Consider the following 24,236-nt stretch of genomic DNA (forward strand, 5'->3'; position numbering starts at 1 on the left):
CCCACCCTGGCTAAGAGCCATTGATGAACCTATACTCCATGAACTTATCTAGTTCTTTTTTGAACCCTGTTATAGTCTTCACCTTCACAACATCCTCTGGCAAGAAGTTCCACAGGTTGACTGTGCGTTGTGTGAAAAAATACTTCCTTTTGTTTGTTTTAAACCTGCTGCCTAGTAATTTCATTTGGGATCCCTACTTCTTGTGTTATAAAAAGGAGTAAATAACACTTCTTTATTTACTTCCTCCGCACCAGTCATGATTTTATAGACCTCAATCATACCCTCCCCACCCCCTCTTGGTTGTCTCAGAAGAGAGAACAAAACCCAGGTTGCCAAGGATGAAGGAAAGGAATTAAGACAAACTTGTCACAGTTCAAAGTAACTGCACCTGTATTCCCCCTTCATGGTCCACCAAGGGCACCCCCTTAAAGGTTTCTGGCTCCCAGCCCTTGACTCTTTTTTGGGCAGAGACCTCACTCAATCCTGACTGGGATTTTTCCAGATTGCACAATTCCCTGCCTATACTGTGATAATCCAGCAAGTCAGACTGCCTAACCAAGGCCAGTGTCTGCACTTTGCTTTCTCTTGAAGGCTAGGAACAGTGTAACTGCCAGCAGTTACAAGTTATCACACAGCTCTTTATAAGCAAGCACATTTATTCTTAAGGTGAAAGCATTACAGAGAAAACAGATTAAAAACAATAATTGTTGCTATATCCATCAGTCTTATGTGACCATAGTAGGTCAAGTCCTTCTAACCCTTCCACAAGGATTTGCCCCCCCCGCCCCAAACCCGGACAGAAGGTCCTGTGTGTTTGTTGGATCAGAAAGAGGGCCTTGAGTCAATTTAAACTCAGGCTATTTACTCAAAAGTCCTTTCTTTGTTAGTCTCTAAAGGATACAATTTGAAATAGTATATATGAGCTCTCCATGTGCTGGTACTTCTCTGGAGGTGTTACGACCTGAGTGAATTTGCATAATCAACTCCCACTGTTCCTAATTCCTGGAGGAGCTGTGGTTACTCTCCCCCATGTAATTACCCACAATTCCTGGCTCACAATCATATATAAACTGCATTCAATACAATTGACCCCAAAGATACTTAAAATTAATATGTAAAGTCTCCCAGTGATATGCAGGAAATTGTCATATCCATCACAAAACTGACTAATTCAGCAGAAGAGCTGCCAGGTTTTTTTTCTTCATCTTCTTCAGGTTGGGGGGGGGAAGGAATTTGTAGTAATTTGATAAAAATCACTAGGAAATAGTGTGGGGACAACATTGGTAGAGGATATTTAATGCTACCATACAAGTACAGTACAACACTTAACAGCCCCCTTCAATTTTTTTTAAACTAGACTTCTGAGAGATCAGTTACAGATATTTTATATGTACCTCCTTTCCTCTAGCTCAGTGCTTACCCTGACACCTCATCATTACAGACATCAGAAAGAGATAATAGAATACCATATTCCTTTGTTTAAAAAAAAAAAACACAAGATGTTTTTGAAACACACATGTTTTTGGTAGTTACTGCTCTGCTGGGGGCTCAATTAATTCAGAAAGTGACAGAAAAACAAGAGCAGTACTATACGATCACAGAAATAGCTGAAATATTTTTCTCGTTACAAATAATTTGATGTTACTAATGTCTTAGTGGAAAAATACAAGGTTGTCTTTTAATCTAACCTCCATCTGCACAATAGAAACTAGAACAAAGTGGCCATTGAGAAACATGATGAACCTGCACAGTCTCCTTTCTGAACGAGGAGAGCTAGATTTACTATTTTGTTTCCCTAGCAATTGAACAAACTGCTACAATACATCTTTTTCCAGGCAGAGAATTGTCAAACTCTAAACCTAAAGGGACACTGTCAACTCAAAAATCACACTTGTCTGAGGTTTTTCTTAGCTATCATTGTTATAAGTAACACCTGAGATTACTATAAATGAAAGAGATTAGAGGAAAACAGCTTGCTTTCCCCCACAGTTTATTTACTTTATTCATTCAGGGGCAGCCAGTTTCACTTCTGAGTTGATGGCCAGTGTCATACCATAATCTCATACAATAGCACGTTTGGTATTGTGCACATCTCTGGGTGCATTCTTGTGCATTTTCTTCCCCAGACTTTCCAACAGTGTGTTTGATAGTCACACTGAAAAAGTGAGTTTCTACTGCTGGGGATTTGCAGCAGCCTTGGAGAAGGGCAGAGATGTGGCTAGTGGCGTTCTCGCCCTGATCTGAATTGCTGTGGGAGGGGAATAGGAGCAGCTTAGAACTCCTTCATAGAGCCAGGGAAGGAGGATACTGTTCTCCCAGGGCTTGTCTACACTACAAAATTAAGTTACCTTTATATAATTCAACCTCAAGCCCCCGAATTAATGAAGTTGATTGTGCAGGGCCAAATCATGCTTATTGTCTTGATGGAGTGCGTCCTCACTAGCAGCGCCTGCATCGATGCACAAAGCAGTGCATCATGGGTAGCTATTCCAAAGTGCAAATTGCCACACTGTGTTTTGGGAAGTTTGTGCAATGCCTCATGGGACTAAAACATTGTCGCAGGGGAGAATGGGAACATTGCGTCAGCACCCATGATGCACTCTGCTCCCTCCCTCACATCAACGGCAAACAACCCAATGATTTTCGCGCCTTAAACCCACTGTGAGTACATCATAACCCTGGAATCATGGAGCCTACTCAGCTGTGCACTCTTGCTGTGAGCATCTCAAACCCTGCGCCTTCTCCTGAAGTATTTCCAGAGCCGAAGTAGGGTCCGCCACAGGGAACATAGCTATGTCCTGCAAGCAGCCCTGCTGCAAGCCATTGAAAAAAAAATTCACAGTTGCTGATGGCAGTCACAAAGCAGCTGCACTCTGTTGAGTGCCGTTTCTGGTCCCATGAAACAAACACTGACTGGTGGGACCGCATCGTTTTGCAGGTTTCGGATGACAAGCAGTGGTTGCAGAACTTTCGAATGCAGAAGGCCATCTTCCAGGAACTTTGTGCAGAGCTTTCCCCTGCAGTTCAGCAACACAAAAATGAGAGCTGATCTGACAGTGCAGAAGCAAGTGGCGATCGCTATTTGGAAGCTTGCAACGCCAGACAGTTACTAATCAGTGGGGAATCGATTTGGAGTAGGTAAATCAACCATGGGAGCTGCTGTGCTTCAAGTCTGCAGGCCCATTAATTGACTTCTGTTATGAAGGGTTGAGAGTCTGGGGAATGTGCAGGACATAGTGGATGGTTTTGCCGGGATGGGATTCCCTAATTGCAGAGGGGTGATAGATGGCATAGCCCCATCTTGGCACCAGACCACCTTGCCAAAGAGTATATAAACCGAAAGGGACACTTTCCAATGGTGTTGCAAGAGCTGGTGGATCACAGGGGGTGTTTCACCGACATCAGTGTAGGATAGTCAGGAAAGGTTCATAACGTGCACATCATTAGGAACTCGGATCTGTTCAAAAAGCTGCAATCTGGGACTCTCTTTCCAGACCACAAAATGAACATTGAGGACATTGCGATGCCTATAGTTATCCTGGGGGACCCAGCCTACCCCTTTCTCCCATGGCTCATGAAGCCATATACTGGCCATCTGGACAGCAGGAAGGAAATCTGCCTTTGGTCATTTAAAAAGGGTGCTGTAGATGTCTACAAAGTCTACTTAGTGAGGAGAACATCCCCATGGTTATAGCTGCCTGCTGTGTGCTCCATAATAGCTGTGGAAAAAAGGGGGGAAATCTTCTGCAGGGGTGGGCAGTTGAGATAGATCGCATGGCAGCCGTTTCTGAGCAGCCAGACACCAGGGCAATAAGAAGAGCACAGCAAGGGGTGCTGTGTATCTGTGAGGCTTTGAAAAGCCATTTCAATAATGACCTGGCTTGTATCACTGTCCCTATAAAGCCAACCCCCCGCCCAAGCCCACTGCTTCTATTCAATAAAGAACATTTATTTCTTGAATCCATTTACTTTATTTAACAAACATAAGTAAAGAAGGAGAACAGAAAGAAAATGTAACATTGGAGAAAAGGGGTTGTAAAGTTGGAACAGGAGAAACATTTTCAGCTGTGTAACACAACACCACAATCCAGACCATCAAAGGTCTGTGAATGGGTGCCTTCTGTTCCTTGTATTCTCTTCCCCTCCCCTCAAGTTAAGTGAAAGGGATAATGGACTTTTCGCCCACACCTCATGGAACGCGTGGAGGAGGATGATTCTGCATCAGGCGATGCTGGCTGGCTGTCCACCAGGGTCTGCAGAGGGATTCTACCCTCCAGCTTCTGTTCTTGCAGTTCAACCAGATGCCTCAACATGTCTGCTTGGTCCCTCATAATCGGAAGCATCTCATTCTGCTCCACACGCTCTCTCTCATTGGAAGCTTTCCTGTTCTCCATGTCCATGTGAAATCCTCGGACTGTGAAATCCTCCACACTCTCAGCTCTGTGTCAGCTGTCCCGAAGGCATTCATTATCTCGGTGAACACGTCCTCCCACGTTCTATTTCTCCTCCTTCTAATCAGCAAACGTCTGCTTTCAGGTGTTGATGACCCACCAACACATTTCTAGCTGTCAGTCAGGGGAAAAAATAAAGGAGCCATTGTACATGAATAAAATGTTTCCATAGCAAGACCATTTTCTTTTTTTAAACCTTATTACGCTAGGTGCAAGCCATAACAATCAGAATCTGTAACCGTTCACTGTGCCATTTTGCTGCTCCAGCCATGGTGAGTAGTCCCCCTCCCCCAGGTGATGGGTGACTGCACTTTTAATGAACTTTATGGCAGGCTCATGTCGGGAGCACAGGTACCTAGTTTAACAATGGCCCTTCCCCATAGCACCATGGAAAGCTGTTTATGAACGGGACGGGGTGAACGTTTTTACTCCCAAATTGCGGAATCTCTCATGTGAGACCCCAGTCCCTTATTAGCCACTTTAAACTACTTGCCAACCCATGCTGAACACAGTAAAGGCACATTAATGGCCAGGTGGTTTGGCGATCCGGAATGTGGGTGGGTGGGGTGGGTCTACATGCCCTTTTTTTCCCATGTAAGAGCACTTTTAATGAGAACTTCACCGTTTCCCCTAGGTGACCCTATGTGATATCAGTCTCCTGAGGGTAACAGAGGCAGAAAGGAAGGAGATGCTGCAAGCGTCTGGGTCCTTATGCTGCTATGCTGTGTACCACAATGATGCCAGTAGAATTAGTTCAGGAGTTGCGTGGGAAAGTGTTTTACCATGGAGGAAGAAATACGACTTCCTGCCCAGAAACCTTCTACAAAAGATTGCAGAGTCCCTCCATGAAAGTTTCCTACAGATATCCATGGCAGATTCCCTGGCTATCCCAGTCCACATAAACAATCTTTTTCCGGGGACCACCCGCTGCATAGCTGGAGCGGCCTTTTGTAAGCAGAAAACCACAGCACCTCGCTTTTTCTTCACAGTAAACATCCAATACCACTGAATGTGTGTGCCCGCTAAAGTTTAACTGGACTTTCATTTTCACTGTATACTCACCAGAGGTGCCTTCCCTGGCATCGCGGTCGGCTACCACGATGTCCTGCAACCCACAGGGCTCCAAAGTTAAAAATATTTCCTGGCTCTTGGGGAGAATGGATCCACCACTCGCCCGTCTCCCATTCTCCTCCCCGTCATCCAACATATATTCCTCCTTGTGGTCCCTAGACACACACACCTGTGAGGTGTCCACGTTACTTGTGGGAGTGCTGGTAGGTTCACCCCCGAGAATCGCATGCACCTCGTTGTAGAACCAGCATGTGTGGGGTCAGCACCAGAACGACTGTTTGCCTCCCTTGCCTTCTGGTTCGCTTGGTGAAGTTCTTTTATTTTCACACGGTACTTCTGTGTGTCCCTCATGTAGCCCTTATCCCCCATTCCACTAGCAATCTTTGCATAGATGTCAGCATTTCTTCTGCTGGATCGGAGCTCTGCCTGCACAGACTCTTCTCCCCACACAGCGATGAGATCCACCACCTCCTGTGGGGACCAAGCTGGAGGATGTTTGGGGCGTGTAGTCTCCATGATCAGCTGTGCTCAAGCTGGCATGCTCCCAATGCTGATCAAACAGGAAATGGGAATTCAAAAGGTCCTGGGGCTTTAGCAAGGGAGGGTCTGTTTCCTGTGTATCTGGCTGCAGTGCAGCAGACTTGAGAGTGGTTTCCAGAGTGGTCACAGATGAGATGATTGTGGGACGCCACCTGGAGGCCAATTAAGTCAAATTACACAATTCTGTGTCTGCACTACCTCGCAGTCAAACTAAGCACTACACCACTCGCAGAAGTCGACATCAGAGGCAACTTAGGTTGACGTAAAGGACCCGGTAATGTAGACACATACATTAACAGGTCGACTTATGGTGGCTTCCTTCGATCTAACTCTGTAGCGTAGACCAGGCCCCACACACTGAACCTCCACACAAAGGTGGGAAGGGTACCTTTCCCTCACCCTATTGCATCATGCACAGAGCTGGAAGAGAGACATAGGGAGTAGCAAGATCAGGCCAGCTTTCTCCCCTTCTCACTCCCTTGGCCTTGCAGCAGAACCTAGTGAAAGATGAATGGGAAAGAGGTGGGGTGTAACAAAACTAAAGTAGAATCGCCCACTGGACCCTTCCATGGGGACAGGAGACAAATAAAACTGAAAGTTCCTCCTTCATAGGACTAAGGGGAAGGAACAGGGCTGGAGACCCTCCACCACCCGCTTGCCAGACCAGGGCAGAAGCCTCTTTCACTCTTAGAAACCTCATTGGGAATAGGGAGAACACCAGAGCTAGCAGGAGGGAAAGAAGAGGGATCCCCATCCCTGTCCACTTCCTTGATTTTCCACAAGGTCTTGCAACCCTGAACCAATAGGAGAAGGAATGATGGGACTCCCTTTGCACTCCTCAGACCCCTGTGTTGGGTAATGGTAAAGAGGAGCAGAAAGGACAAGAGCATCCCCCTTCCCCCCCCCCCAGGACTCTTTCACAGACAAGTGTTGACCAGCTATAATGAGGTTCCTTCCCCAGTTGTCTGCGATTGTGAGCAACCTTCACATGGGGCAGCAACAGAGGTAGGTCCTTCCAAAGGCTAGGGAAAGAAGAGTCATAGCAGCTGCAGACAGCAATGCAGACAGTCTCACCCCCATTACCCTAGCCCAAAGAAGAGGATTAGCAGCACAGCAGGCAGTCATCCCTCCAACTCCTCCGCTAAGCCTGGAGGAGCAGCACTGGGGCCGAAGGCAGAACGGGCAGACACTGCTTCCTGGAGACATGTCGGTATAGAACAGGGCTCAGTGATTCTGAGTCTGTTCAGTGTTGCTCCTGACCTGGTCCACAAATGCCCCTGGCTTCTTGTTAGTTGCACACAGGATCAGAAGAGAAATAAACCCAACTAAACAAGGGTGGGGAAATGCCAAATAGAAAAAAGAAAAAAAAAAAAAGGCCTGAAAGTGGACTGATAGGCTAGTACAGTTCCCATAAAATGCTTTTATTTCATTTTGAGGGAACTGCCCAAATGTAAGCTATATGCAGTGTAATTTTCCCTCTGTTGATATTCACCCCTTCTTGTTAACTGTTGGGAATGGGTCACATCCTCCCTAATTGAATTGGCTTCGTTAGCACTGACCCCCACTTTTTAAGGTAACTCCCATCTTTTCATGTGCCGTATATTTATACCTACTTACTGTATTTTCCACTCCAGGCATCTGATGAAGTGGGTTATAGCCCATGAAAGCTTATGCCCAAATAAATTTGTTAGTCTCTAAGGTGCCACAAGGACTCCTTGTTGTTTCTACCTTGAATGGTTCCTTAGAATATGTGCTAACTACTTATGCTAAACAATCTGTTTCAGCTTGAATTTAGATGTGATGCTCAGAGTACCTTTCCCAGACCTGGAGAAGAGCTCTGTAGAGCTCGAAACCTTGTCTCTCTCACCAACAGAAGTTGGTCCAATGAAAGATATTACCTCATCCACCTAAACTGATTGTGTATTTAGTAACGTTAACTGCAGGACTAAGTGGAGCCAAATCCCTTCATTCAGAATAAGACTATATATTTTATTGTTCATGATATAGAAAGACTTTAAATAAAATATGTGTGAACAGTACTTGCATTGGTTTGTATGTATATAATGACACACACTTTTAAAGTCTGTGCACATTAACTACTTGAAACTCAAAAATCTCAGTCTTAACTGTATAGGGAGAGGGACTAAATGGAAGGGGAACAACATTTATAGATTCACACATACAGGGATTTTTTCTTCAGATTAGACAGTCAAAGTTCACTAAAAACAAGACATACACCTCTAAGAGCATCTAGCTAACATTCATTCATTCATTAACGTTACTAAGGGGCCATTCAGATCAGATTAAAACGGACTTAAACCTTCAGCCAAAACTTGAACCCACCTATTCAGATGACCAAAATGTTACGTTAACTTTTTAAATTCCCCTCCCCTATCCCCCATGTGTTGCAGGGCCTTGCTCCAGCCAGACCTGAGAAGAGGAAGCAATTAAGTAGCAAAGAGTTGGTCTCACTGTGGGGACAATCCCATGAAGTACGAAGCATGCTTAGTATTCATTGAAGTCACTGGGAAATGTGGGCACGCACCACTTGGCAGGATCAGACCTTATATCTATAACCAGACTGCAATCAGGAAGTAGAGGGTACCTAAGATGAAAGTCTCTTCTCATAAAAGCTTGAATATATGAACTGATCATTTTTAGGATCACCCACTACTGCTAAAAATCTATCCACTTTCTACATTCATTAGTCATAGCATATTTCCCTTTCATTGTATCACAATTCCACTTTGGAGTAAAAGTAAATATTTTATTTAAAAGAAAAAGTAGTAAAGGAAAATTAAGCTAAAGAAACATGCAATGTTTTAGAATGTTCTTAGTTAAATAAACTAAATATTTCAAATTGTACAGGTTAGAAACTGCATTTCCCCCATAAAAAAAACAAAACATAACCTATACTGCCCAATTCTGTTTTACCCCTATTGATCATAAAGGGAAATGTTTAAAACACATGTACCAAAAATATTATTTTGTTTAATACAATTATCCAACCACTCATTACTCTTGAATGTCATCTCAGACCCTCCAGGATACAATCATGGCTAGTATACATATGGTTGAATTTAGTTTCAGGAATTTCAGTTTCCCTTAGAGAAGCAAATTCTCAATTAAAGAACATAATGATTCCATTTCTAGTTTGATACTGACATTTTAGATATATGTCCAATAGCCTTCTGATATTAAAAATATATTTTTCCTGTTTTTAAACCTTTTAAATTCAGATCTAAACATACTAATTTTTCTCTTTATTACCCATTATTGTTGTTTGCCACTAGAAGAAATACTTTAGTGCATAGTAATAGTAGATGATACGGTAATGCTATCAACCCCTCCAAGATGTGGTTAACTTAATTTATCCCTTTTTGGCTGGCTGCCCTGGTTCCCTGAAATTCTGTCTGGTAATGCCCGTTAACTATAGGGACACCTTCCAGAAAGGGTAGCGGATCAGCTGTCAGTTCCTCTGTCATAGAACTTAGCTGGCCTATGGCTGATTTGTGGATTATTTTTTAAGGAATTATGGAAACATGATGGATTTTTTTCTTATGTTGAGAGCAATCAGGACACATTTGATATCCAATACCATCACAGGAAAATATTAATGAGCAATGACGCAACGATATGGTATAAACCAGTGTGCAAAAGGCAAAGAAACTAAACATGTGATAAGCATCTTCTTTAAAGGGCCTCTGCAGATTCCCACTCTTGGGATGTGTCTGACCTCTACAGAAATCATCTGCAATAATTCTAGTTATAGGTGAATAATCTTTATTTTTGCATCACTTTTCTACCCATCACGATCATTCCTTAGTGTCTAGCCAAGATTAATCAACAATAACTGCTACAAAAGTTCATCCTAATCCTAAAGCACAACTTTATAACCCTTAATCTGCATGTTGATGCATGCTAATAACAGATGCTTATTAACAAAGCAACCTCCTGCCACAACATCTAAGAGCCTACTGCCACATTTTGTTTTAAGTATTAAAGACATGTGCGAGGAACACAATAATTTTGAAAAGCTAATCTCAAAGCACTATTAAGATCCTTATTCAAGTGCTTTTATAGTACAGCCTGTTTGAAAGTAAATCCTACATTAGTCCTCAGTGGAGTATATTCCCTTCTCTCATAAACTTTATAAAAGAGAAGAGCAGTGCAGCGGTCCTTTTGCCAATTGTTATCTGATCGGTAAAGAACAAGCAATATAAACACACACACAAATTCACTTCAGCTCCACCAAAAGTACAGTACTCTGGCATTTTATACAGAAAAGCAATACCAGATTCTAAAATCTATTGTTCACTAAGCATAGATTTTGTCTTTTAAAATAGATGGTGCTTTAAAACAGCAGAAATGTCTAGTGCTTGAGCTATTTTCCAGTTAATTATTTGCTGGCTAAAGTCTTAAAATGTCCTTGGATTCACCTTAGACACAACTATCCCAGCTGGTCATTAACTGTCTGGAAACAACCCAAATAATCTCAACTGTCAGTACTCTACAAACATGTATGTTTTGTGCATGCTTGTTTTTTCATGTATTTTAATGTCATGGTGCTATATTTAGAAAACAGAACCTTAATAATTTTTTTTTCCATTTCCATGTTTTAAGAGCTGCTATATCAATGTAATTTGGAGTCCACAATGAGCTTAGTAACAGCCTTAATGAGAACTGAATGAATTCTCACTAAAACAGTGTCCGATTCTGATCTCACACCACTTTTACTCTGTTGTAACTCTATTTATCTCAACGGAGTTGCTCCTTTGTGTTTTCATAGTTGTAAGGGAGATCAGAATCCACTTTAAAGTCAGAAGGGGGCAAGAGTTCATGAATGCTGATGTTTTAATAGTCCTAAGAAGAGCCAAAAGAAAAATGCTGCTGTACCAAGTGAACTGAACAGCTTGTAGTAAACCAGCCTGTCAACAGGCAGACACAAGTGGCTTTTCTTGTTGGTATATCATTTCTGCAAAAAGCCACAGGACAGCTGGGAAAAACAACACATGTAAACAAGGTAGGCCTAATTATTTCCCAGTTAAAAAGAAGATATTATCTTCTCATTAATTGGTAAGCTAATTGACCAAAACCTTGCAGTATCATAAAATGAGTCCAATACACAGAACCTAGGTACCTACACTACCCACTCAGACCAAAGTTGTCAGTTCTGCTTGATTTGTTTGAATACTGTACTCCAGGACAGCTGTCGGAAATAATACATTAGAACAGCTGCTGTGACAGCTACAAAGTGCCTGGAATTTTAATTGGACTCAACAGTCTATTGTTTATTTTACTAAACTTAAAAGGAAATATCCAAGGAAGTAAACAAGTTCCTAATGGAACTAACTGATGTTTGCCATTTGGTAAGCAAGGTTAGGTTTCATTTTGCCTATATAATTTCACTAATATTATGTCTACCAACTAACTGGCAAAAAGAAAAGAAAAGAAAAAGAGAACAGTAGAAACTGTTAGATGACTAAGAAAAGGAGCATTAGGAGGAAAAATGGTAAGGAAGTCACATAAACAAACCTGTTCAAATACTGGCTGGGAGCCACAGAGGATCTCAGAGAGTTTTAAGATTTACTGAAAAGGAGACTTATTCAGAGGCCTTCAGCAACTGTTAGCTGAAAACAAAACTGTTCATTATGGCTAAAACCTCAACACCATTGAATAGTAAAGCTTACTTTCAGCATCAGCAGAAAGCAGAAAGCACAGGAGCACCACCACTGGCCTGGCTACGTGCATCATCCGACAGCTTGGCACCAGCATGCTTTGGCAGCCTCGGTCTCACTGGCTCAGAAGCCACTATGAGTCTGTCCGGTCTGAAATTTCTGATGAAGTATTTTCAGAGCCTGTGGAGTGGTGGAGAGAAAAAGAGAGAGAGAGAGCAAAATATGGTTAGGGGGGTTGGTTTTGTTTTTCCCAATATTTACAGTTAGGGGCAAAACAGTTTAAAAATACAAAGAATCTTCAGGAGACTGTAGTACACTGAAGGTAGTGAAGTGCTGCAGATGTTACTAGCACTGAAGCCAGAATGCTGGAGCCATAGAGCATCCTGTCCCCAGCACACCTTTTCTTCTCCCATGTTCAGATCAACCAATCCCATGTGTTGGGTCTTGTCTTGCCGGCTCAGCACTGCATTCTGAGTAATATATCATGAGAATGAATTGTCGTTTCTAATGAACTATTAGTTAAATACATCACCAGAATGAGCCATACTGATACTGTAAGGAAGGGTTTAGGAAAGGATTCAATGTCCAGGATAAAAGTCCTCTAACAAATGACATACTGGAAGCTGCTTTCCTGGCATCAGGTAGGAATGACAGGGCTAAATCTGCTTCTCAGACTATTCCTAATGCCAGCTTTGCAATGCTAGCATATTGGATCCCTCATATTAACACATGGAAACTCATATTCAGTTTTTGTCCCACATGTCTAAAAGGTTACATTTCCTCTCTGATTTTCATGTATATTTAAATTATGCAATACAGAAATCATGAATAAAGAGCCCATATTCAGTTCAGTCAGTTTAATTTAACATGTTATATAAGAACTAATGAACAATATAGTTTAAGCATTTGCCTTTAAGAAGAAATCCATTTTACTCTTTGTTAAATCCATTCCACCCAAGAAGTATTAGAAATTGCAGAACGTAGAAATGCTTCCCTCTGAGAGGAAATATTAGAGATATCCCAAAATAGCCCCACTGTGTCACTAAAATAACACTGAAATTTAATTTTACTTTTCAAAAGAGTTGTAAGTTATATACTTTGGTAGGTCTGAAACTTAGCTCAAACACAATAAGAAAAACAGATACTCTCTTTTTCATTACCCTGCCTGAGTAGCTTCCATGCAGTGAAGATAAAAACCAAAAGGGAGGGAAGGAATTATACTAATTATTCCACTTGATGGATCTTACAGACTTGTGGGTGGTATGAAGAGCCTATTTTATACTACAGTGCAATGCTGAAAGAATCTACTCAAGGAAGAAAAAAAAAAGATGACCAGATGTTAGAAATCTACTGCTGCTATCAATCTCTTTTGTAAAACTACCTCTCGAATCAGCTACCGCTATCAAGAGATATGAATCTACGAAATCTTCATAGGCAAAGTGCTGAAGGCACCAGCTCCCCCCTTTCATCGCTACCATCTTTGTGCCAGCATTTCAAATGACAGCAAAGTCCATGAGACATCAGTCCTGTCGGACTCAATTTGTGTCTGTGCAAGCATATCACGGCCAACTGCTACATAATGGCTTCAGTGCTATCACAAAGATGGAGATGTATGAACTGCACTTTCAGAGAAGAGGTGATTTTTTTTTTTTTTTTGCTTTTACTAGACTGAAGGTTTGACACAATCTTTGTACCATGCAAATCTTCAAGTTGATATCTGCAAACAAGCACAGTGGAAATATAATGGCCACTGAGGTTCATGTCTGAGCCATAAAATATGCCTTGGGGGTAGGGAGTGAGGGTTTGTTGGTAATTAAAAAAAAAGTGAGGGCTCAGGGAAAGAGAAAGACAACGACCTGCACAAGACTATTTTGCTAAGTTATTTTCCAATGTGACACTGAAAAGTATTCCTCCCACCCCCCCACCCCCCGACTTCCCAGTTGAAAAGTGAAATAAGGCTTTTAAATGCATTTTTTTCAGAATCTACAGGAAGTCTGTAAGAGAAAGGGAAACACACAAAATATGGCATGCAAGTGGCTCAGAAGAGAAGATAAGGTGTTTTGCAGTTATTAAAGACACACAATCCCATTCATTCTAAACACATATACCAGTAGTGCCAAACGTTCTGTCTCTGCCCCAGGTGACATTCATTATCGCTCCCAACACACAATCTGAAGCCCTTGCTGCTCCTCCTCTCTGCATCTTCAGTGTGTCACGGCCTTAACTAACCCGATAAACATACTAATATGTTCTGCAGGTGAACCTTGAACTTCTATTTTTTCTCTTAAGTTGCTTATGCTTCTACAGCAGGGTTTTAGCATTTTAGGCTGTGAAAATACAAGTGTTTGGAGAAGGCAGGCAGAGTGGACTTTGTTGTTGTTGGTTTTGTTTTTGTAGGTGGTTTCTTTAAAAAATATTGTAAGTGAAGTCATGTGGATGACAGGTGGATAACTCTGGAGAGAAACAAGCTATGAGATAGGCAAGTGCTGTCAAGCTTCTCCACAGTGCTCTGCCTCAGCTCTGACCTACAACAACCCTTAGCCTCAGCCCTGGACCTCCTCATCAACAATTGTACCAAACTGTACTGAATAAAGTGGTAAGGACTTTTTTGGATGGTTGTTTCTGTTTGCTTGTTTGTGAAAACTAACATGGAAAAGCTTTATGAGGACTAAACTGATATTACAAAACTCATGCCAGCTATGAATGAAGCCACCTCCAAACATCCATTAGTAAAAGACTAAGACAACGTGCTATTAATTGTCGGAGAATAACAGAGTTCTCACTTTTTGTTTGGGTACATCTCTGCTTCCACATACTCTTACAACAAAAAAACTATAACTCTCCCAGCACCACCATGTTTCCCTGGGAACTGAACACTGAGGCAAGAGCCAACTTGCTTTGTGAGAAAGCAACATCTGGAACATGGTATAATAGATAACAAAAACAGAAACAACTGTCAGGTGAGAGAAGAAAGGCGATGAAACCTGCTCTTCAGCTACAGCAATATGTTCCCCCCACCTCCTCTGCAGTAGGGCTTATATGTAACCAAGTAGTAGGTGTTGTTCTAGCCAACCTTTGGCCCCTTGCAAAACAATTTTATTACAATTCCCAGCTGCAAGGTACTAGATTCACTGTGTGACCGTTTCCTCTCAACCTGTCCCAAACTTCTATGCTGGGTCTTGGGGCTTGTCTACACAGGAAAATTGACCAGGATAAGCTATTCCAGGATAGCTATTCCAGACTAGCTGCCCCTGTGGATACTGTACTACAGAATAAAAAAAGGAATTTTATGCCAGAATAATTACTCCACTTTGGAAGCACACTAATTATTCCAGAATAAAGTGACTTGTATTCCAGAACCAAGTGCTCACATGGAAAGTTATTCCACAATAACTATTCCAGTCCATTTTCCTTAGTATGTGAGATGAACTGAGAAAAGTAGAGAGTGGAAACAGTGTGTCCAGAATGAGTGGGTATGTTTGTGGAGTGAGCTAAGAGAACAGAAGATGGAAGTTCCTTGACAAGCGATATCAATCAGCCAGAGTTGTGATGAAGGGGGAGGTATCCTGAATCCCCACAGGGTACTACCATAACAGAATTTTCCTCAGTCAGCATGAAGCAGGTGATACTCCTAAACACATGGCACAGGAGCATGGAGCAATAAGCATCACAAGAGCATTTTGGTTATCAGGTGATGCTCAATTTTCTTAAGTATTGTAATACAGCTCTTAGAACAGATTCAACCAATTGAATTTCAACTTCTTCATCATAGTCTATCTGTGAGCACCAACAGTGTGCTACATGCTTTCCAGTGATTTAAGAAGAGATAGTCCCTGCCCTGAGGCGATCACAGCATGGAGAAAAACAAAAGTGTAGCTAGATGTTATGGGAAAAGGAGCAACAAAGACAGATTTTTTTTTAATACCACTGTATTAACTATTCACTGTATTCAGCACAGCAAAAAAGGGTTTTTAAAAAGGGACTTAAATGTAGGTAGAGCAGGAGACTTGCAGATAAGCTATGGGAGGTCATATCATGCCTAGAGGGCTACACGCAAAAAGGCTTCGGGGTGATGGTGCAGAGGATTTTGTTTTTCTCATTCTAGTGTGGCCTAATTGGAATATACAATATCAATTCTCAAGTTTTGTAATATCAGTGAAAAACATATCTTCAGCACGGACTATAAAGTGAGGGTCCTATTCTTCAATTGAAGTCAATGACAATTCCCAAAGACTTCAATAGAGACAAGATAACAGAAGCCTAACAGAGGTATTGTTCAATCACATGCTGCAAAGGCAGTATTCCATGGAATACTCCCAACTATATTCATCTACAAACCAAATACACAACTGCTGAAACTGAAGGTTTCGTTGTCCACATTTCCATGTGACTTCTGAAAGAGAGTTTGAGATGCTGAACTCTCACACCAAAAGGCCCTCTTCCAGAATGACTTTTGGGAACAAATCCAGCATATGTACTGCACTTGAAAACTCCTTTTAGAAAAATCAAACATCTGAGGCAAAGGGGGAAATCCCAGTAAAGTTTCAGAAGAGGAAATACTCCTCTGAAATCAGGAGGACATAAATATTAAGTCTCCAGTAGTAACATGAATACTTTGGAAGCGGACACTGCCCTAGTGCAGTTTCCAGATGAGAATTTCTGATAGCCCCTTCTCCTCCCAGCCACAGGAATATAGGGAAGCCAGATATGTCAATTCCCATAAAAAAGCTGAGCCAATTTTTTCTGTTGTTGTTAACTGATCCCGGTCTACTCTAGTTTGTGGAGCTGCACCAATCAGGGGTGCTGGAACAGTTTTTATAGCGGGGGTGCTGAGAGCCATTGAACCAAACTGTAAATCCTGTATATGATGGAAACCACTTCAAACCTGGGGGTGCGGCAGCATCCCCAGCACCCCTAGTTCCAGCACATATGGAACCAATTTACAATAGCAGAAAATGTAGTCCTATATGCCTAGTATAGGACTAAGTTAGTAATCAGACCCCGGCTTCCTCAAAGTGCAGATGCATTCAAATCTGGGGGGCTGGATTGGCCTAAACGGGATCTAGAGCTGAACTTTTCTAAATTTCAGGAGTGTTCTGATCTGGGGTTTGGTTTGATGGGAAAACAATTTGCATAATACTTGCTAAAAAAACAACAACAACAAAACAGCTGACCATGTCCCACATATGACAAAGTAAATAGGATTGAAGTGAGGAGAAAAGTGGTGATACTCTATTTTCATGCTTCATTCACCACACCCACAATTCTAGAATGTGCCCACTTTCTAGCCCCTGCAACTCAGCTCCATATCGGTGCAAGTCAAGTAGTTTTCCATCTACTGTTCGATAAACAGATTTCATCCTCAAATCTTGGCTGAAAAGAAACATTAATAACTGTTGAGCCAGTCAGACAGGGTAGGAAAAACTCTTACCAGTTCAGTAGTCACAAACTACTCAGCCACCCTTAAACTAGAAACACCACCAGGAAAAACAAATAGAAAGAGAATCAGGGCTGAAAATGATGGAGCATGTTAGGTGAGCAAGAAATTATTCTGACTTAACAAAAATAGGACTTGGAATTGTTTTTACAATGATAAATTTCAGACTCTTCCAAATGGAACATATGAAACTAATATACTTCTACAGAAACAACAGCAACTGCCTGCAGTCCTAGGTCTAACTTGTTCTTTTATCAAACAGGCAGCCAAAAGATGTTAGAAAAGTAGTTTGGGATAGTATTTTGTTTTTTGTTCTTTTTTTAAAATATGCACGCTATTTGTCTGGGTTTGGTACTATATGGCATACAGTGTGCATATTTATCTAGGTACAATTCCAGCACAGCATTTCCTTAAGCACTAAACTAAAATGGCTAATGCATCCCATCAGTGCACCACAGCCTAGTGGGGGCATGACTTCCTGGTTTGGAAGCATAGTTAAGACCCACTGTATATGCTGCCGCCTTTTAAAGGTAGTGGAATAGTCTGTTACAGAGCCTAGTCTTAGAAGGGTCTCTGAACAGTCCTGCTCTCCGCTAGCAAAACAGCTCAGAGATCCTCCATGTATCTAGCATGGCCCAACCCCAGTTCCCCCTAGAATGATTGTTTGTACAGATCCTATCACAATACAAATATGATCCTGTCGAGGGCCTTTGGGCTACACCGCAATATCAATATTAAATAGTGAAAATAATGCAGGCAGGATTTTGCTTTCATTAACCTTTTTTAAAAAAAGTTAATAGTCAACATTGATTTCAATTTGCCACAACATGTTTTGTCATTATTTAGAATTTTCCAATAAATGTCCCAGTTCTGAGCTTCCTCAAGTTAAATATGAAACAGTTAAAACAGAGAGTTTTTCCTTCAACTCTTTAATGCTAAAGAATAGAATTATTGTTCCAGACATTGTTTCATATTATTTCCCACATAGTAATTGGCATACATACAAACGGTTTAACAAGGCCGAAACAATAGCACAAAAAAAACCTGAACTCAAGGTAACTTCAAGATTGCTGCTGAAAATCACAGAAAACCATGGAAATCAGGAAAAGCACAAGTCCTTTTTTACTGAAATGTTAATTTGTCCACATTGCAGACTGTTTTAAGATTTATATTTATATATTTGACAACTGCAGATTAAGCTACACATTTAAGAGTAAAGTATGTGTAGAAAGCGCTACATATGTGCAAACGTAGCCAAGTTAATGTTCCTTGGGGAACCTGAACACCCTAATATTTGCATATATTCACTTTTTGAGATATTACTTGTGCAACCTTACTTGTTCTTTACTATCTTTACTATTTGCTTTTTTAAAAAAAAAAAAGGGTAAAGGAGGTGTGAATCTTTCCATGAACCTTCCCTTCTGCACCTTTAAGAGGGGTGGGGGTGGTATTTGGCTGGCTGGCCGAGTGAAGAGAACAATGCTTTATGGCTGGGGGGGGGGGAAACTGCTGCAAAAAGGGTCAGTGTGGTCGCTGACTCATCCCCTGGAAATGCGGGGTTTAAAAGGGGCAGCTCTACACCTGAAGCAGACTTAAAAAGAGGTGTACATTAAAGGAACAAACCGAGGGCAGTTGAGGACTCTTATGATTTGCTTGGCCGGGAGCCAACCCCCCATTCTTATAGTCCATTTTAACCCTCCTACAAGGGGGGCAGGTGGATTTGCTGAACGGACCTGGATGAAAAAAAGAGAGGGACCTGGTAAAAGCCTCCCGGGTAATTATGGACTAAACATGGGGTTGCCTGCACTGTACACTTTTATCTGCTGTCCCAGACATCTAATAATAAAGTTGCAGCCATATTGAACTCATGTCAAATGTCTCCTCTCCTTCTTTAGGCATAGCCAGACAATAACCCATATGCATTAGTGAGCACTTTAAAGAGAGAGCAGTTCAACAACACCGTCAAGTAGCTTCAGGACCTACTCTCTATTGAGACTAAGGGATCCAGGAATTGGCCTCAGGATTCTCTCCCAAAACAGAATGGAGAGTGTCTGGTAACCTGGTTCCCAGAGAGCTTGGGCATCCACAAGGCACCAAACTTCCTGGGCTCTTAAAGCCAGAGTGCATTCTGGGGGACTTAGTGAGAAAGCCCTGGAAAAAACAACTTAATGTGTGATCTAGTGGTCCACACTCAAGGCTACATAATGGAGAATAAGAGGGCTGGAGAGCTGGTCCCACTGTGACAGAGTGTCCATGTTAAGAGGAAGCAAGCTCAGCTAGTGGAGAAAAACCTGCATACCCTCCCTAATGCAATCTCCTAGCACTGAGTCCAGGACAAGAGAGAAGAATCACTGACATTGGAGAAGAAGCAGGACATGGCAGACACACAGGTGCTATGTGCCTATTCCTTGGGGAGTTCTCTGCTCAGGATGCAAATGGTTGTACAACTGTGGAGCATGGACAAATTATGCAGGGTAACCATGGAACTGACCCCCATTATTGTGCAGAGCAGAAAATAAGTATGTAAAAAATGGAGAAGAGCTTAATGAGAGTTGATACTAAAGTGCCACATTTGTACTAAATTAGTGCAAAGCAGTTTGATACAAAGAAAAAAATACCTATTAGGCAGGATTTTCCATTAAATAAATTGCTATTTAGTGGAATTCCCTGTATGAAGAAGACTCTCTTGTAAATGAATATCTTAATCAACTTTTTTATATGTAATCCTAAAACAGACAAGAATATCTGTTGCTATTAGCCTAATCGTTCTATAGTATGATTCATGTTCTAAATTATCAGCTATCTATAGCATACATGCATTTGCAAGATGTCACATATCCTGACACTTAGAAAGCTCTGACATCTTAGTCACTTTTATAGACTATAAAAACACATTAACACAGAATTCTTTTTCCTATGGGAAACTGTACACTAGGACACTTTATTCTGGCCATCTTCCTTTTTGCCTACTTTCCTTCCAAACAATGGAACTGATGAATAAGCATTGTTTACATGTACTTTTGTAATATTTACAATAAAAACAGCAATACTGGGTCATACCAATAGTCTATCCAGCCCAATATCCTGTCTTCCGACAGGGGCCAATGCCAGATGCTTCAAACAGAATGAACAGAACAGGGCAATTATCAAGTGATCCATTCCCTGTCATGCAGTCCATGCATTTGACAGTCAGAGGCTTAGGGACCCCAGAGCATGGAGTTGCATCCCTGACTATCAGGGGTAATAGTAACAGATGGACCAATCTTCCATGATTTTATGGCTTTTGGGGATGGGGAGAGTGAAGTCTCTCTCATTGTGGTGGGAGAATGCACAGAATTTAAAAAAAACAAAACTTTAAAAAATTCTTGCTGAGAATTTGTACATCTGTAACTTTTAGAATCGTTTTTTTAAAGCAATGCTAGAAGCCTCCAGCGATAATGGGGCAGATTCTCAGCTGCAATGACTCCAGTTGGTATTGATTTCAATGGAGTTAGGACAGTTTAAACCATTTAAGAAACTGTGCCAACGTATCTGTTAGCAGACCCAGGTTATTTCTAATGCTGACAGTTCAATGGGGCCAGGATTTCACCCTATATCTTTAGGAAGTGGGGATATGGATGTGTTTTTCTGGAAACTTGCATGCTGAAGGAAAGAAATCTTTCTTATCAAACACATACTCTGTCAATGCCCCTCTACTTTGACCTGCAATAATCCTAGAATGGGTTGACTGTTATAACCCTTAAAAATCCCAGCTTTGAGTTTATCCTAGGCAGAAACTATTAATTAAAGCATACATTGTTCCTTTGTAGAAATGCATATGATCAAACCTGGTGAAAACCAGCTAAAATAAATATTTTATTTAATCAGTATCTATTGAAATTGTTTTCCAGAAAACTCAATTGAATAGGAATATGGTGAGATCTATGATAATGCTATAGAACCTATGTTTCTTCCTAAATATATAGAAAGGAAGCAATAATTGATAATATAATAAAATAGATTTTTTAATCAAGCAAAAGTATGACCCACTATTCAGATCCCCCGCCCACTCCCCCCCAAAGTTTGGCTTTAAGAACAAAATGAAATGAGAGTTTTCCCGGCAAAGTGACTGATTCACTGGAAGACTTCTACACACAAAATTCTTTCAGTTCTTATGTTTAGTATTAATGTATATTCCTTTGAAGAGAATTGCCTTTTCATTTAAAGCCAATGAAAAACACAAAGCAATACAAATATTTTTTTAACATCTTTCTTTTTTCCAGACAAGCGATAGCTTAATACCAACATGCTGTCTTAGTTTTTGGTGGCTTATATATATTATTCCTGTGCTAAACAACCAGTCTAAATCAGGATTGTTTTTTGTCCATAGATAGGAATATTCTACCTTGTGGACCTAAAGGGGAAAAAAAAACAATATTGTATTAGGGTATTCCCCCATTGAAAGATTACAGAATCTGAGCCCTGGTCTACACTATGAGTTTAGGTCGAATTTAGCAGCCTTAGATCGATTTAACCCCGCACCCGTCCACACAATGAAGCCATTTTTGTCAACTTAAAGGGCTCTTAAAATCGATTTCTGTACTCCTCCCCGATGAGGGGATTAGCGCTGAAATCGACCCTGCTGGGTCAAATTTGGGGTAGTGTGGACGCAATTCAATGGTATTGGCCTCCGGGAGTTATCCCAGAGTGCTCCATTGTGACCACTCTGGACAGCACTCTCAACTCAGATGCACTGGCCAGGTGGACAGGAAAAGCCCCGCGAACTTTTGAATTTCATTTCCTGTTTGGCCAGCGTGGCGAGCTGATCAGCACAGGTGACCATGCAGAGCTCAATGGCACAGGTGACCATGGAGTCCCAGAATTGCAAAAGAGCTCCAGCATGGACCAAACGCTGTATGGGGAGACGAATTCGTGCTATCCAAACTCCGTTCCAAAAGACGAAATGCCGGAATATTTGAAAAAAATCTCCAAGGGCATGAAGGACAGGGCTAATAACAGGGACCCGCAGCAGTGCCACCTGAAGCCTACCAAAGAAGCAGAGAGGCAAACGGCTGCTCCAGGTCAGAGTCCCAGACATGCCGCTTCTATGATTAGCTGTATGCCATTCTAGGGGATGCCCCTACAACTACCCCACCCCGTGCTTCCCTCCTCCCATACAGGGCTACCTTGGCAGTTATCCCCCCATTTGTGTGACGAATTAATAAAGAATGCATGAATTTGAAACAACAATAACTTTATTGCCTCTGCAAGTGGAGATCAAAGGGGGGAGGGGAGGGCGGTTGGCTTACAGGGAAGTAGAGTGAACCAAGGGGGCGGGTTTTCATCAAGGAGAAACAAACAGAAATTTCACACTGTAGCCTGGCCAATCATGAAACTGGTTTTCAAACTTCTCTGATGCACAGCACGCCCTGCCGTGCTCTTCTAACCGCCCTGGTGTCTGGCTGCGCGTAATCTACGGCCAGGTGATTTGCCTCAACCTCCCACCCCACCATAAACATCTCCCCGTTACTCTCACAGATATTGTGGAGCACACAGCACGTAGTAATAACGATGGGAATATTGGTTTCGCTGAGGTCTAACCGAGTCAGTAAACTGCGCCAGCGAGCTTTTAAACATCCAAAGGCACATTCTACCACCATTATGCACTTGCTCAGCCTATAGTTGAACTGCTCCTTACTACTGTCCAGGCTTCATGAGCCATGGGAACAAGGGGTAGGCTGGTGTAGGTGCGACCACATGGTGCTGCCAACTGGGAGAGCAGCCTGACGCAGAAGCCTTCAGCTGGCATGACTGAATCTCCATTAGACAAAACTTAAAGAAGAGAATGACCTGGAGTTATTTCCATTTTTGTCCAGGCGCCCCCGACAGACCTCACCGAGGCTGGCCAGGAGCATCCACGGGACGACGAAGACGGCTAGCAGTCGTATTCCACCATCTGCCATACGCAAGGCACGGAAAGGCAAGGGGATGCTGCTGTGTAGCACGGCAGTACCACATCTGCCAACAGCACCCATGAGACATACGGTGACAGTGAGCTGAGTGGGCTACATGCTTGCCATGGTATGCCGTTTGCACGGGTAACCCAGGAAAAAAGTCGAGAAATGATTTTTTGCCGTTGCTTTCACGGAGGGAGGGAGTGGGGCCTGACGACATGTACCCAGAACCACCCATGACAATGTTTTTGCCCCATCAGGCATTGGGAGCTCAATCCAGATTTCCAATGGGCGATGGAGGATAGCTACCACAGTGCAACGCTCCAAAAGTCGACGCTAGCCTCGGTACTGTGGATGCACACCACCGACTTAATGCGCTTAGTGGGGCCACACACAAATCGATTTCTAAAAAATCAACTTCTATTAAATTGAGCTAATTTCGTAGTGCAGACATACCCTGAGAGAGTGAAGAGATCTGTACTGTCTGTGCACTGTGGAGCACAGCTCCATAGGGGTTTTCTGTGCCCAAGAATGTAAGGAGCTATTGGCAGCAGATGAGAGGGGAGCTAGTAAGTCATTGACTATGTGGATCCACTAGCCAGTCCTGCTGCACTGGGTGACCCACTAATCAGAACAATGGCTCCCGTAGAAATAGTGATGGAGCTGCGCTGCTCTTATCCTTACAATCCTCCCTAATAGACTTTCTCCCACCTCCCCCAGGAGCTCATTTACATGGGCTGTGCACTGAGTTTAGGAGCACTATAAAAGCATATTGGGTATCATGGATAATAAAGTAAACTAGAAGTTAACAACAGGCCAAACCTTTGGCTGCAACACAACAAGGCATCTTTAATCTGGTGTATCTGCAGTTTCTTGTTTTTATGGTTTCTTCTTTTTCTTTTAACTTTTTACAGCTTTGTTTCAATATTATCCAAAATACTTGTTGCCTAATCAGAATGAAGCATAACTCACTGAGACAGTGAATTCACAGAGTGTACGCAGGACAGTAATCCAGTTGCAGCTAGATTAGGCTGACTGCACTTTATTATAACATTGCTGGTGGCAATATAACCATCTTAGAGGAAGAGATGGAGAACTGCAATGGTTATTTTTCAAAAGCAGTTGG

The 24,236-nt window shown here is 42.0% G+C and overlaps 1 protein-coding gene across 29 annotated transcripts in view; it reads right to left on the bottom strand.

Annotated features, from left to right (window-relative positions):
• Nucleotides 1–24,236, bottom strand: part of PTPRD (protein tyrosine phosphatase receptor type D) — a 1,677,890-nt gene that overhangs the window by 370,593 nt on the left and 1,283,061 nt on the right. For all 29 annotated transcript variants that reach the window (XM_054031429.1, XM_054031444.1, XM_054031437.1 and 26 more), the window contains one exon: nucleotides 11,753–11,920. In XM_054031429.1, the coding sequence (XP_053887404.1) occupies nucleotides 11,753–11,837 (85 nt within the window). In that variant the 5' untranslated portion in view covers nucleotides 11,838–11,920. The remainder of the gene's footprint in view (nucleotides 1–11,752; nucleotides 11,921–24,236) is intronic.

This window comes from Malaclemys terrapin, chromosome 6 (assembly GCF_027887155.1).
Source record: "Malaclemys terrapin pileata isolate rMalTer1 chromosome 6, rMalTer1.hap1, whole genome shotgun sequence".
NCBI classification, from domain to species: Eukaryota; Metazoa; Chordata; order Testudines; family Emydidae; genus Malaclemys; species Malaclemys terrapin.